The sequence below is a fragment of the Myotis myotis genome, unplaced genomic scaffold (assembly GCF_014108235.1).
Source record: "Myotis myotis isolate mMyoMyo1 unplaced genomic scaffold, mMyoMyo1.p scaffold_m19_p_11, whole genome shotgun sequence".
NCBI classification, from domain to species: Eukaryota; Metazoa; Chordata; class Mammalia; order Chiroptera; family Vespertilionidae; genus Myotis; species Myotis myotis.
In genome coordinates, this window is record NW_023416315.1 from 16,045,509 (window position 1) to 16,062,250 (window position 16,742).

Genomic DNA, 16,742 nt, shown 5'->3' on the forward strand with positions numbered 1-16,742 from the left:
ATAAATTCTGTGGAAACAAAAAGATGACAGTTTATGAGTAATTTCTATGATCTTTATAGTGATGGTATTTATCTCTGTACTATACTCTGTATGTAGTTTTCAGAAACATTCATTTGTATCTGTTCAGCCTTTATCCTTGAGACACCTAAAATTAATTTGAGGTTTTTGTGTATATTTATATATGTGTACACACACACACACACACACACACACGCACATGACACTGACTAAGGATCAAGTCATCCTGTTCTTTGGTTTTCCATCTTCACCTATATTCTTACAAGTTGCTTGAAAAGTTTGAAGAACATGTGGAATTATACATCCTATATAATAAAGAGCTAATATGCAAATGGTCATCAGGCCCTCATGCCAGGGCCGGGGAACCTGAGGCCGGGCTGCAGGACCTGAGGCCGTGCCCCCTGCCCTGCGGAGCTTGACAGGGGTGAGGCCAGCAGGGTCTGGGTCTCGCGCAATTTCGAGGCACATGCAGGTGGGCGGGGACTTGACTCTGGGTCCCGCGGCACACCCCAGACGCTGACAGGAGGGAGATTTTCATATACATTTTACTAATTTTTTTTCATCTCTGACACTTCTATTATAGAGAAAGGGCAAATAGCAATATTAAAATATTTTCTCTAATTAATTCCCTTTTAATGTGCACGAATTTCATGCACCAGGCCACTAGTTGTGTTAATAATTCATGTTATTTCTCTAATGTGGCTCTGAGGTGAGTGGTGTAATATCAATCAACTATAATAAAAATCTATTTGAGAATAGAAACACATACAGATTTTTTGCTGAAAGTTTGTAACCTATCTATATCACTTCTTTTGCTGCAGAAAACAAAAGCCCTCAAAGCTTAATGATTTAAAATTATTTTTCAAGTTCTTTGTCAGCTCTGCTGGGTCTTGATGGCTTAATTCAGATGTCTCGTGGTTGGCAGATCAATTTGTCTTAGGAGACCTCACTTTAAATATATATATACATATATATATACGTACATATATATATATATATATATATATATATATATATGTATATATATATATTTCAGAGAGGAAGGGAGAGAGAAATAGAAACATCAATGATGAGAGAGAATCATTGATTGGCTGCCTTCTGCATACCCCCCACTGGGGATCAAGACTGCAACCCTGGCATGTTCCCTGACTGGGAATTGAACCGGAAGTGAACCTTGACCTCCTGGTTCATAGGTCGATGCTCAACCACTGACCCATGTGGGCTGGGCAGAAGATCTCATTTTTACATGCCTGGTGGTTGGTGCAGTGTCAGCTGGGGTGATGATCAGGTTTTTCTCATCATCTAGCAGACTAGCCTGGGCTCATACGCATGGTAGTAGTTGCAGGGTTCCATAAAGCAGAAAAGAGGGTAATCCCTGGTGCTCAAGCTTTTGCTTGTGTTGTGTTTGCTAATGTCTCATTGGCCAGAGTCACATGGCCAAAACTAGAGTCATTTCTTAATGATCGAAGTGGCATAGTCATATTACTCAGAAGTGAGCATATATATATACTTGGAAAAAATTTTTGGCCAATAATTTTGCCACATCCATCCTAATATTTCAAACATCTTTATTTTGTTCAAATATTCATTTGGACACTTATTGTTCTGTTTCTTTGATGGTAGGAAAGCAAAAAGGCAAGTAAATCAGGAATTTTATCTGTTAAGGAATATATGACATTTCTATCTAAATATTGAAATTTCAGTATTTAATCAGCACACAGTCTGAACCCTGTGAAAACTGAAGCAATTTAATTCTAATTTCCCATTCCCCCTGCTGCAAACTCTTTAAAATCTTGTTTTATATTTTATCCTGGTTCTAAGTTGTTTGTACCAAATAACTTAAGTCGGGGTGTTAATTCATGATTAAATGGTCAATTTTCTAATAGTGAAGCAATTATTAGGCCTAATCTGATCTGTGAGAGAGAGGGAGTATTCGTTGAATTCATGCTGTGCTAGGCCAATAAAGATGATTTGCTATGCTGTCTTTGAACCATTGCCTGCTTTTGTACTAAATTTTATTTTGACCAATTGTGCCTGTCACATCTTTGAATATTATGGCAGGTACTGGATAATCTAATTGAGAAAGAGTGCCTTTTTCTTTTTCCTTTATTGTATGAATTTTAAAATGGGTAATAACATTTTCATTGTTATTTTAGTTGAAGTTATGTGGATATTTTAAAAATAAAGTGTTGATTCAATGTTATTACCTATTTTTTTTGAAAAGATATGCCAGGTGTTAAGGGGAATGTCTCCCCCTTGTGGCACATTCATTTATGTTAGATGTTTGGATTGCCTCCAAAGAGTGTTATGAGCTGACCTTGTTTTTTAGACTCCCCTCTCTCATCTTCCTCTCCCCACCTCACCCTCACCACCACTATGAAACCAACCAGAAGAAATTGAACCAACAGCCTCTTCTTCCCTCACACCCTTAAATTTTTGGCTCTAATAACTATCCTACTTTTGTATTTTTTTCACATTGGTGCTTATACTAGCTAGAAACATCTATAACTTCTAGGGGAAGAAAGGGAGTTATCAATATTGAATGACTTGTGGGTCACTATTAAATTATTCTTTGTAACTTTTAATATCTTGGGTACAGCTAAGTGTACTAAAGCAACTTTAAGAAAAACAGAGTTTAAAGTCAAAATAAATTGTGTAATGCTGGGCCAAATAAGTTATGTTTATTTACTGTGACTTCTCAGAAACTTTAATAGCCAATGTGGGTGGTGAGTTTTCCAAACTTATTTGACTATAGAATCCTCTTCAGAGACTGACACATTAGGGAACACATTTAGGGAAACAACACATTGTTTCAATGAGTCATTCTTCATGGCTTTTTAATTATGTATTACCATATTTGTTTATTCCCGTTTTGCAGCAATTTTTATAAGTTAAATAAGAGAAAGCAATATTAAAGATTAGAGATTTATATTTGGCAATATAGTTCCTTTTGGTAAGGCTCCTTTTTTCTTCTTGTAACAAGCCAACCTCAGAATCATAAATTGTTTTTTTAAGATTACTTTATATGAGAAATAATAAGATTTTAGTTTAAACATAATTTATTTTTATTTTTTTTTAAATATATTTTATTGATTTTTTACAGAAAGGAAGGGAGAGAGATAGAGAGCCAGAAACATCGATGAGAGAGAAACATCGATCAGCTGCCTCCTGCACATTTCCCACTGGGGAAGTGCCCGCAACCCAGGTACATGCCCTTGACCGGAATCGAACCCGGGACCTTTCAGTCCGCAGGCCGACGCTCTATCCACTGAGCCAAACCGGTTTCGGCTAAACATAATTTAATTAAATAGTTCATTTCCCGTTAACTAAAACTTCTGAGATTTTTTTCATGGACACACTGGCACTGGGCATAAGTCTCCCATTTTCTGCTTTTTTCTTTTCCCTTTATAACATTTGTAGAATAAATATGAAGGGGAATGCTAAAAAGCAGTTTTATAATGGTGGTAGGTTTTTTGGGGGGTACAGGGACTGTAGAGAGATTTAGATAAAACATCTGTTCAAAAACACTAATTAAATATAAACTTACTATTTAAGTGCTTACAAATACTATATAAATATCATTACTACCTTTTATTGTTATCTTTTGAGAATGCTATACCTAAATTGGGAGTATGTATGTATACTCTATAACTACATTTCTCTTTTAAGAAGCATATAGAATACGTTTTAAAGCAATGACATGCTTTCAAATTTTCAGGTTAATTTTTGAACTATCAGAAAGCTCATGGGTAGATTAATTTTTACCTAAGTGAATAGAAATATAGTGAGCTCATGTCCAGTGTCATCAGGGTGTGAGGTTTTCAGATGATTTTTTTAGACAATACAGCATATAATTTTAAGTACTAAGATTTCAATGAAGATAGCCTGTTTATTGAGCATATGCAGCTAAATTTAATTCTTTATTTTCTGTCTTGGTTTGTCATGATGTCTTACGGGAGCTGTAGCTGTGCTTGCCTCTTGCCCCCCCTCCCCTTTTTAAATTTGTGTTTTTTAATTTTTATTATTTTAAAGATTAGTTAGAAAAATGCTAAATGTAGAAACATATATATGTAATAAGAATACCCTTTTAAGAGTCATGGTCTTTGTTGGTATATATTTTGGCTCTTTAGAAAGTCTTTCAGACCTTACCTGTTTCCTCCTCCACCCCACTTCCCTTTAGTTTTAATTGTTGGATGGATGAGTTTTGGAGAATTGAGCTTTTTAAAAAATTTCTTATGATATTGTAGATTTACTTTTATTCCATGTAATAGGGGAAACTGTTATTTGCTATATATATATATATATATATATATAATAGTTTTGCCACTTAAATCAAGAAGTATTTACTTTTTGTGTGAAAACTGTATGGATTATATTTTTATATTTTGTTTTAGCAGCTTAAGTGCCATTTATATATTTTAAGAGGTATATACTTTTTGAATTTGAATACATTGTTATATGTAATTTTCCATGCTTAAAATATTAAATAATTGGTTCCAATTGATTTAGTATATGTTTGAAGTATTGGGTTATTAAGCTAGAAAGTTTTGAATGGTATATAATTAAAAGTTATATTACAATGTATTTTAATATTTAAATTAGTTTCACAAACTAACATTTTGATGACTTTAATTTAATTTGCAAAATTTAGTTTTAAATTTAAATATATAAATTCTATTAGGTTATCAAGTACTAACCAGGCCAGACCCTGCTTAGCTTACAAAATCAGATGAGATTGAGCCCATTCTGGGTGGTATGACTGTAGACATCCTATTAGGTTATTAGAGTAGTACATTGAATGTTTAGAGAATAAATGTTTTAGAAGATAATTGCTATTTTGTTTTAAACATGATAGCTAAGTATTAATAGTTTTTGAAAAGATCATACTTTCTAATGCAGTGGTCAGCAAACTCATTAGTCAACCGAGCCAACTATCAACAGTACAATTGAAATTTCTTTTGAGAGCCAAATTTTTTAAACTTAAACTATATAAGTAGGTACATTGTTATTAACTTAATTAGGGTACTCCTAAGGCTTAGGAAGAGCCACACTCAAGGGGCCAAAGAGCCGCATGTGGCTCGCGAGCTGCAGTTTGCCGACCAAGGTTCTACTGGAATTTACCTGTGGTTTCACTCGTAGACAAACAGAATGTACTTTATAATTTTAGCACAGTTTGGTGAAGAAAGGAGAGGGATCTGTACTTTCATTGAGCAAATTATGTATGTAAATGAATTTTAAATATAATATATATGTATTTTGCCATGAGGTGACAAGAATTAACTATAACCATTCAAATACAATATACAAGATTATAATCAAAGTAGAGTCTATGTTATTTTACTTTTTAAAATATCATTTGAAATATTTATGAATTTTAATAGGATCATACTTTTAAAAAATCTTCAAAAGGCATAGCCTCTTCTTGGGTAACCCCAAAATAGACATGGGTGGAGGGGAGATCAAGTTTGTCCTACTTTATTTTATGATAAAGTTTTTTATATACAGGTCTGTACTAGACATGTGTTTCATTTTATTTTTAAACAAAGAACATTTGTAAACTTGGAAATTAATGTAAAGGTGTAAATTGAATGACGTGACCTGGCTTCAGTCAACAAAATGATTACAAGATAACAACATCTGGTTAAATCAAAGATAGTGAAGTACTTAAGGTATAAGATAAAACGTGCAATTTGTCTTTAATATTGCTACTCAAGAAGCTTAACCCACTTGTAGGTTACTAAATGATACAGGTTTTTACTTAAGGTTTTAACACAGAACATTTACTCTAACAGAGCTGAATGTTAAATTTGGTAGTAATCAGTTCTTGTTTTTTGATTATTTATTGTATTTATCCCTTCTCTATCCTTTATAATAAAAGTCTAATATGCAAATTGGCCGAATGGCAGAACAACCAGTCGCTATGACACGCACTGACCACCAGGGGGCAGATGTTCAATGCAGGAGCTGCCCGCAGGCCCCAGGCCGACCAAGGCAGGTGCCAGTGAGGGCCCCCCGATTGCCCCACAGATCGGCCCTGATCTCCAGCCAGACCTAGGGACCCTACCCATGCACGAATTTTGTGCACTGGGCTTCTAGTAGTTTAATAATATTATAGTAAGGTTTTTGTTTTATTTTTTAAACTGGGATAGACCCAGGCAAAAGAAGACAATTTTATCTCCCTAAATATGTGGCCACAAAGGCTAATCCAGAGTAAAAGATACTTGGGCTTTAGCTTAACACATAGTTTGCGGGTAGTTTTTATCGCACGCTAACAGGTGGCGCGGGCCATTTTTGCTAATTTTTTGCGCAAATGGCAATGTTCAGTAAAATTACGATAACTTTAGTTTACGTATTTATACGTTACCCGCATTCTACCGCTAGTCTATAAAAAACGTATTAATACGTGTCCCGTGCTCTACTACACTGGTAGAACGTATCAATACGTAAAACGTATAAATACGTTTCCCACATACAATGTGTTAATGTTTGTTTATGTACGGATTTTGTTTTACTTAAAAAAGACTTGTGCCCAGCCGGGTGTAGCTCAGCGGTTGAGCGTCGACCCAGGAACCAAGAGGTCACTGGTTCGATTCCTGGTCAGGGCATATGCCCAGGTTGCGGGCTTGATTCCCAGTGGGGGGCATGCAGAGGCAGCTGATCAGTGATTCTCTCTCATCATTGATGTTTCTCCCTCTCCCTCTCCCTTGCTCTCTGAAATCAATAAAAATATATTTAAAAAAAAAAGACTTGTTACTAGTGTTAGCATATGAAAAGGCATAGGTCTCTTTTCAGGACTTAAATGTACTTGTGAAAATTTATTTACCAATGATTCTTGAGCTGTAGGCGGTTTTAGTTTGGTTGATATTTGAGTAATACCCATTTGCTAACACTCTGCAGGTACCTTTATATAATTATTAAGTCTTCTTAATAATTATATAAAGTAAACGGTTCCATTTAGTGAAACTAAAACTCAGGGAATTTAAGTGATTTCTGAAGGTCATATTGCTGGTAGATAGCAAAGGTAGATTTGGGACCTAGAACTCCAGGTTCTTAATCTCTAGTAGTTTTTCATCAGAGTTAGAATTATAAATTGGATCCTAATTAATATGATAAGATCTAGGAGGAAAGATCATTCCCTGTGGCCTTTTAGACAAATCAACCACTGGTGATGGTTAAATGTAGTGTTTTCACAGTATGTACTTTTGAAAATTCTGATAAAAACAATATGAGCCATTTAGAAAAATTTAGATATATAAATTTTTGAGTATAATTACAGTGGCATCATTGAGCAAATAATGAACTCATGTATTATAAGAAGTTATGCTCAGTTGTCTAAAAGTATGCTGTTTAGCCCTGACAGGTTTGGTTCAGTGGATAGAGCGTAGGCCTGCGGACTCAAGGGTCCCATGTTCAGTTCTGGTCAAGGGCATGTACCTTGGTTGCAGGCACATCCCTGGTGGGGAGTGTGCAGGAGGCAGCTGATCAATGTTTCTCTCTCATTGATGTTTCTATCCCTCCCCCTTCCTCTCTGTAAAAAATCAATAAAATATATTTTTTAAAAAATAAAATATGCTGTTTATCTCAGCTGTTTTTGTAAGCTATGCATAGGCATTAGTAAGGAAAGGTAAAATATAAAATAGCTTGATTTAGTGCAGATGTTTATTTTTTTAGTTATTTATTTTTTTACTGTTTGTAAAGGTTTTTTGTTTTGTTTTGCTTGCCTCACATTATGTTCAGATATTTTTGGACAATATAATTTAGTGTTACACAGTGAGAGCAAATATTATCTTATGTATAACTTTTAATTAATTCCATATCCTTCAGGTAAAAAGAACGTATTCTCACGGTACTTACAGAGCTGGCCCAATGCGACAAATCAGTTTGGTAGGAGCAGTTGATGAAGAAGTGGGAGATTATTTCCCTGAGTTCCTTGATATGTTGGAAGATTCACCGTTTTTAAAGGTAAGAGAAAAAAATATATCAAGCAATCTAAATTGTGGGTGTTACTTTTATGCTACAGGTGATGCAGATGGTTGTTTCAGAATTCTAACATTTTTTATTTTATTTGAATTGGAGGGAAGGAAAGGAAGAGATGAGAAATTAAATTCTAGTGTAGTGTATGTTTATGACTTCTCTGGTACTAATTATAATGGCAGAGCTAAGTGGGGGACCAGAAAATAACACTTACCTTTTACTGCCACTTAAGGAAATTAAGTTTCATCTGTTTATTAGCTATAGACAGAATATTAGGGGATTTAAGAAGTACAGGAAGGATGTATAAGTGCTTAGGAAAAGGGAATGGCCATTTGGCATTGTGGAAAACTGGCCTGGGAAATTGTACATCTGCATTTCATTTTTTTTAAAAAATAGGCTTTTATTGATTTGAGAGGGAGAGGAAAGGGGAGAGAGAGAGAGAAACATCAGTGATGAGAGAGAATCACTGATTGGCTGCCTCCTGCACGCCCCCTACTGGGGACCAAGACCACAACTGGGGCATGTGCCCTGACCAGGAATCGAACTGGTGACCTCTGGTTCATGGGTCAATGCTCAACCATTGAGCCACACCGGCCAGGCTGCATTTCATTTTTGGCTATACCTAGCTGGGTTGGGCAAGCCATTTTTGGACTTCATTTTCCTCATCCATAAAATAGGCATTTAAAATATGTAGCTTAGCCCTAAACAGTTTGGCTCAGTGGATAAAGCGTCAAGCCTGTGGACTGAAGGGTCCCAGGTTCGATTTCTGTCAAGGGCACATGTCACATGTCTGCATTGCAGGCTTGATCCCCAGTGGGGGACATGCAGGAGGCAGTTGATCAATGATTCTCTCTCATCATTGATGTTTCTATCTCTCTTTCCTCCTCCTTTCCTCTCTGAAATCAATAAAGATATAATAAATAAATAAATAAATAAATAAATAAATAAATAAATAAAAATATGTAGCTTAAGGTCCCTTTAAAGTCTTTAAATGATTTCTAGCTAGAGAATCTCTGAGCTAGATTATTTAATTAGTAACTCAAAGGTTAAAATGTGACAAGATTAGTTTATCACAGACAATAGGGTGGTGAAGGCCTGGGGCAGGGGTGCAGAGATGGGAGCAGGAATGGGCTAGAAGGGATCAAAGGGGGGAAAAGGGGACATATGTAATACTTTAAGCAATAAAGATTTTTTTTATATATATATTTCTTTATTGATTTAAGAGAGGAAGGAAGAGGGAGAGAGAGAGAGAAACATCAATGATGAGAGAGAATCATTGATTGGCTGCCTCCTGCATATCCCTGACTGGGGATCGAGCCTGCAACGTAGGCATGTGCCCTTGGCCGGAATTGAACCTGGGACCCTTCAGTCCGCAGGCCGACGCTCTATCCACTGAGCCAAACCGGCTAGGGCAGCAATAAAGATTTTTTTTAAAAAGTATCAGTTTATCACTACTGCTGCCTCTTAATCTGTTGAACATCGCTTCCTTTTTTACTTATGCTTGCTCAATTTTCTAGTCTATATGTATGTGTGTGTGTGTATATATATTTTTTCACCACATTTTATTTCCCTTTCAGTTCCTTTTTTATTCTTTTGAACTTTATATTTCTTTTCTATTTCTCCCAACTAGTGATATCATGGAATTGGGTTGCATTTGTATTGAATGGTATTTTAAAAATACTATTATTTAAATATTTTTTTTGAGATTTTAAAATTAAAAACAAATGCATTCTTTCTGGAGAAATTTAATTTGACAATTCTCCCCTTTTTGAAAAGGGGTATGGGATGATTTTTTTTTTTTTTTAATATCATTGTCACCATTCCATGGACTCAGTCATTTCTTTTTTTTTCTCAAAGATTTTAATCTCTGCTTTTTAATCCAATAATTTTTTCAAGCAACTACTAAACAGAAATAAATTTTGATTGTGTTTTGGTTTTCCTCTTTGTACTAGGCTTTGATTATAACTAATCCAAGAGGTATCTGTTTATTTTTATAGATTCTCATGGACAATACTTGCATATTTTGGCAATTTATTAACATATTTGGTAGAAGGAAGAATAACAAATGATGAGTATAGTGAATCATGTTCATGACAGGGTTGGGGGAGGAAATCACACCAAAATAATTATTCTCTTTGTGTGTTTGGAATAGAATTTTTGATGGAAAATTATGCATATGTAGGAATATATTTAATATAGGTATGTCTTTCAAAGGGCATAAGTATAAAAGTATATATGCAAGTTTTAAAGGGGGCAGTAGTCTTTAATGCATAGTTAAAGATATATTTTGAAAATAATTCATTTTTATGTAATTATTTGCCTCTAGTGTACACTGCCATGGGGGACACTATCTAGTCTAAAATTAGAGAGTCGAAAAGATAGTGATGATGGTCCTATCATGTGGGTACGCCCAGGAGAACAAATGATCCCTGTGGCTGATATGCCAAAGTCACCTTTCAAAAGGAAAAGGTATGTTGGATATACAAATTTGTATTGCTGAGGATGGGTGTTGACATGTTTGGGTGTGTGTATGTGTTGAAAATTGGAGGGAGAAGGAGGGGAAGGTTTAGGGCATAACTGGAATGTAAATTTAAGAATGGCTATATATGCTGATATAATTTTTAAAAATGTACCAAATATAAATAAAACATGAGAAATGAAGGCAGATGACAATAATTTGTAATTAGAAATGGGAAAAATATCATTCACAGTAGAGACATAAACTATTTGGAATAAATTTAAATATTTAGAACCCATATTAAAAAAAACTAAAACATCTTATAGAGGATATAAAATAAGATCTAAACAAATGGAAAACAGTACTGTATTTTGGATTGGATAAAAATAATATTTCTTTGAAACTTAGTATTTCAATTGGACTGATATTTCTAGCATTGGATAAATGATTTAAAACTTTATAAAGAAGAATAAATAAAGCCAGCAAATAGCCAAGACAATTGAGAAAGAGAAGATAAGTGAAGGGTCCTTGTGTTATTAGATAATAAAAATTACTATAAAGTTCAAAAAGATCATTAGAATAGGATAGAGCACACAAATAGATAAAAGTACAGTGGGGCCTTGATTTACGAGTTTAATTCGTTCCGAGACCAAGCTCGTTAAGGAGCTCGTTAACTCAAATTACTCTGTCAACTCATTGCAAAAAATCGGCGGAGAGACAGCTGGTATCTCAAAAAACTCGTTAGTTGAGACACTTGTAAGTCAAGGCCCCACTGTATATTGGGAAAAGAAATATTTATTCATGTGTAATGATGACATAATTGGCAGTCCACCTGAAAGGAAAAGCCATAGCTCCTACCTCATTAAGAAGTTTGATATTTAAACATAAGGTAAAAAATAAAAATAATAGAATAAAAGTTTGAAGCCTAGAAGAAACCTTTTTCAGCAAGATAAAAACTTATAATGGCAATGGTAGTGAGAAATTTTGGAGCAGATGACTTAAAATTTCCTTTCTCTGAATTATGTGATTACTCAATGCTTGTTGGCAGGTAAGCCTTAGTACATCAATACAAATGTTTGAGGGCAATTAATCCTTAACACATAAGCCTACCCCCAAACTTGTGTGCTTGAAAGCCTGTTAACTTCCCACAGTAAGCAATATTATTATGTAATTAGCTTTCTGATACCTATATAACATTAACCTCAAAGAGCAAAAAAGTATGTAATAGCATCATCGGTATTTGTGTGTAAGTTTGTAAAAAGACTGTAATGCAGGATTACACAAAGAGTAGTTAAGGAGTAGAGATTGATGGTAAATTAGAGAACTAATAAGGAAGAGACCCTAAGGCAGTGATGGCGAACCTATGACACGTGTGTCAGAGGTGACACGCGAACTCATTTTTTTGGTTGATTTTTCTTTGTTAAATGGCATTTAAATATATAAAATAAATATCAAAAATATAAGTCTTTGTTTTACTATGGTTGCAAATATCAAAAAATTGTCCTAGGGGCAATGATGGCAAACCTTTGAGCTCAGCGTGTCAGCATTTTCAAAAACCCTAACTTAACTCTGGTGCCGTGTCACATATAGAAATTTTTTGGGCTAGGATGAGAGGAGAAAATTATGGGACAATCTGGATTTGTTTTTGGAAGTAACAGAAAAACCATACAGAAAGATAAATAAGACAATGATTCCCAATCAAAGAATTTCTTTTCAGCCTTTTCCTCTTCTACAGCAAAATTGGAGAGGGTTTCTGCAGTGAGTGAGGCCAAGTAGTCAGCAGCTTCTTTGTGCATGTGGATTCTAGGTGTGAGCAGTAGAGAAGAGGGCCAATGTAAGGGGGAGCTAAGGTATTCCTTTCTATCCCCAATAAACCATGCGTATTTTGTGGAAGTACTTATATGCTTGTTGTTTTCTTGGTATTTATTTTTTTTTTTGGTCTTCCTTTCACCAGAATATAAACTTCCACCAGAGTAGGGAATTTATTTTATTCACTATTGTCTTGTTCACTAGCTTCAGTGCCTAAATAATACCTGACATATCGTAGATGTTCTATAAATATTAATGCATTTTTAAAGTTACTTGTTTGTTCCAGATATATACATTATGTTTGCCATGTGCCCTGATTGGGAACATGCTTCCTCAGGTTAGACCCAAACTTCAGGTAAAGATTCTGCATAGGGAAACCTGGGTAAACCACACCACCTGTAATTTGGTTTCTTATCTTAGTGTGTGTTGCCTTAAAACTTCCATAAAACTTCCACTTATGGCCCTGGCCGAAGGGTTCAGTTGGTTGGAGCATTGCCTGGTACACCAAAAGGTTGTGAGTTCGATTGCCAGTCAGGGCACATACCTAGGTTGCTGGTTTGATATCCAGTAGGAGCGTGTACAGGAGGCAACTGATTGATGTTTCTCACATCACTCTTTCCCTTCCTCTCCCTACCTCTCTCTCTCAAAATCAATAAAAACATATCCTTAGGTGAGGAATAAAAACAAAAAGAACTTCCAGTTATGAAGGATGTGTTAAGAAAAGGAGTGGATTATATATGTGTTCTTGTTTATATGTGTTCATTTGAAAAATAAAACTTAATTTTGGAGCAGATGAAATTTCCTTTCTCTGAATTATGTGATTACTCAATGCTTGTTGGCAGTTAAGCCTTTAGTTCATCAATACAAATATTTGAGGGCAATTAATCCTTAACACATAAGCCTACCCCCATCTATATAAAATATAAGTGTAATTTTTTTTTAAACAGAACTACCAATGAAATAAAAAACCTGCAGTACCTACCTCGAACTAGTGAGCCCCGTGAGATGCTCTTTGAAGACAGGACAAGAGCTCATGCAGATCATATAGGACAAGGTTTTGAACGACAGACTACAGCTGCAGTTGGAGTGTTGAAGGCTGTGCACTGTGGAGAGTGGTATATATTAACTACTGCTATTTTAATGAAATGTTTTCTTGGCTTCTAAATTTTTGGGGGGGAAGTTTCTCGATCATTCTCCTTTCTGTGGGGGGGGGGGGGGGATTTTATTTTCCCTAAAGTTGGATATTTTAACTGCACTGAAAAAGATTTTCAATGACTGGAACCTAGTTTTATTTAGTCTTTTGGGTTTGACTGAAGTAATTTTATTTTCCAAGTAACTATAGGTGAAAACAATGATCCTATCTAAGGTAAAAGGAAAAATTAAGATTCACTTAGTGCTTACTATATGCCTATTTACAAATGTTGATTTGATTTTTATTACCTACTTCTAGGCCCATATTTATCACACAAGGAAACTGAGGCTCAAGGCTGTGAAATAACATTATCATAGTTATAGAGTTAATAAATGGTAGAGCTGAGACTGATTTCAGATCTGACTCCAGCCAAACTCTTATGTTTTCTCTTTATACTATTCTACCTTGCTGCTCCCTGCTAAGATTTAGCATAATAATTTTTACAAATTTCACTTTGAATCTTTTTATAGATTAAGAAAATGGATAAGTCTCTTTAATATACTTAAGGTATCATCCCATAATTAAGAAAATTTCCATTTATTGATAAAAAACATATAGCAAAGCTCTTGATATTGTAAGATATGTTTGCTCTCTTAAGTTTTTGTTTTCAAACTGAGTACTGTTTAGGTATGAAACCTAAGTTGGAATAAGTTATTTTCTCAACAAAGTAGCTAGTACTGAATTAACCCTAAGAGATCCTTAAGAAAACAGTATTAATAGTTAATAATTCAATAATAATTAAATTGTGTTTAACTTAAATGTTAATTTTCAAATATTTGTAGTTATTTCCATATAGCTTCTATGCTCTTCCTGTAATCTGGAAATCCTTGCAAACTCCTATTTCAAATTAATGAAATTTCTCTTGAATGTTTGGTAAGAAGGATTTAAGAATGGCATCAAGAATTATTTAGAGTGAAATCTAGTGTTCAGTAAAGTTAGCTACATATTTACACTTTCTTTCAAAGATAAATATTCCTGTTTCATGGCCTTAGCACTTTGGTAAAACCTCTTTTAAGCTTCTTTAAGTTATTGTTGGTATATATGCTCTCCTTCACTATGTATTTGATTTGAGGTTAGAGATTGTGTTCTATCCTTCATGGGCCCATCATAGTTCCCAATAAATATCTATTGAATAAAAAACCACTTTTGTGGCTAGCAATTTCATAGTATAGAGACTATTGCCAAACTTGACTAATAAGTTAGGTGGCGAGATTTAAGAATATGCTTGAGACAGATTTTGGAATGAGATATTACTAGCTATGAGTTTTCCCACTATTGTAAAATACAATTTGCTTACTATATTAAAGATGGCAAGAAAATAATTTTGTTGGTGCTATAAGAGGGCTTCTTGGCTCTGATGCAAGCATGGCTTGCCCTAACCGGTTTGGCATAGTGGATAGAGCATCGGCCTGCGGACTGAAGGGTCCCAGGTTCGATTCCGGTTAGGGACATGTACCTTGGTTGCGGGCATATCCCCAGTAGGGTGTGTGCAGGAGGCAGCTGATTGATGTTTCTCAAGAAGACATGAGGTATTAGAGTCTTAGATTCTTGACTTTATCTTAGAGCCAGGCTTAATACCAATTTGAAATAAAAGACCAGTATTGATTTAGACTTTATAGAAATCATCAGCTAGATAGGCTTATGAAGTATTGATCAAATTATACCACTCTAGGTATTATGAAGGATTCATATACAGGGTGAAGCAAAAGTAGGTTTACAGTTTGTATGGAAAGTAATTCCATAATTAATAAAAAATGGTAATACAAGAATAAACTCTGTTTTGTGTACTTATAACTGTAAAATTACATTTGCTCTACCTTGTAGATTTATTTTTAAAAAATATATTTTTATTGATTTCAGAGAGGAAAGAGAGGGAGAGAGAAATAGAAACATCAATGATGAGAGAGAATCACTGATTGCCTGCCTCCTGCACACCCCACACTCAGGATTGAGCCCTCAACCTGGGTTTATGCCCTGACCTGGAATCCAACTGTGATGACCTGGTTCATAGGTCGATGCTCTGAGCCACACCACCTGGCCACCTGGTAGATTTATATATTTGAGGTTGCTTCTTTGAAATCCAATGTTTAAAAAAATCCAAACATCTGTCTATAATAATAAAAGGGTAATATGCTAATTAGACCGGACATCCTTCTGGACAAAGCCGGGGCTGGAGGGAAGCCCCCTGGGTCCCGGCTGCCTTGCCGACGGCTGGAGGGAAGCCAGTGCCAGCAGCTGGGGGAAGGAAGGTCTACTCTTGCACAAATTTTCGTGCATCGGGCCTCTACTTGAAGTATAATTTACATTGAATAACATTTACACACATTTATTATAAATACAGAGTTTGATGTACATTTGAGAAATGTATATAGGCATGTTACCACTACCACGACTAAGATAATAGAACATTTTGTTTCCTTCATATCCCTTGGCAGTTAATCTCCCCCGTCCTTACATCAGCTCCATACATTTTTTTTTTTTTTTTTTTTAAATATATTTTATTGATTTTATACAGAGAGAAAGGGAGAAGGATAGAGAGTCAGAAAAATTGATGAGGGAGAAACATCAGTTCAGCTACCTCCCACACACTCCCCAGTAAGGATGTGCCTGCAACCAAGGTACATGCCCTTGACCAGAATCGAACCCGGGACCCTTCAGTCCGCAGGCCGACGCTCTATCCACCGAGCCAAACCAGTTAGGGCCAGACATTCTTTAAACTCTTTGTTTGTTTGTTTGTTTTTGTCTTCAAAGGTTAGTATTGCCTCCATAAATACAATCATACATGATGCCTGATTTCTTTCACTTAGCATAATGTTTTTGAGGTTCAGCTAAGTTGTTACATGTATTAGTAGTTCATTCCTCAAGTCTACAAAAGAAGTCTAGAATTAATAAGCAAATGTATCAGTCTTGGGATAAGACAATATTGAAAGTCAATTGCATTTCTATATATCAGCAATAAACATTTGGAAAATGTAATAGAAAAATAATACCACACAATAATAGTATAAAAACCTGAAATAGAGATAAATTTTAAAAATATAAGACAGATGCTAAAAACTATAAGACACTAATGAGAAAAATTAAAAGACTTACATATATGTAGTGATATACCTTCTTTATAGATTGGAAGACTCTATATTGTGTCAGTTCCTTCCCAAATGATCTATAGATCAACTTAATCCTAATAAAATCTAACACTTTTTTTTAAAAGATATTTTTTTAGCCCTAGCTGGTTTGGCTCACTGGATAGAGCATCGGCCTGGGGACTGAAGGGTCCCAGGTTCGATTCCG

The 16,742-nt window shown here is 35.1% G+C and overlaps 1 protein-coding gene across 6 annotated transcripts in view; it reads left to right on the top strand.

Annotated features, from left to right (window-relative positions):
• The window catches only part of RSBN1L (round spermatid basic protein 1 like), a 60,354-nt gene that overhangs the window by 35,028 nt on the left and 8,584 nt on the right, over nucleotides 1–16,742 (top strand). For all 6 annotated transcript variants that reach the window (XM_036327653.1, XM_036327654.1, XM_036327650.1 and 3 more), the window contains 3 exons: nucleotides 7,843–7,980; nucleotides 10,319–10,461; nucleotides 13,207–13,374. In XM_036327653.1, the coding sequence (XP_036183546.1) occupies nucleotides 7,843–7,980; nucleotides 10,319–10,461; nucleotides 13,207–13,374 (449 nt within the window). The remainder of the gene's footprint in view (nucleotides 1–7,842; nucleotides 7,981–10,318; nucleotides 10,462–13,206; nucleotides 13,375–16,742) is intronic.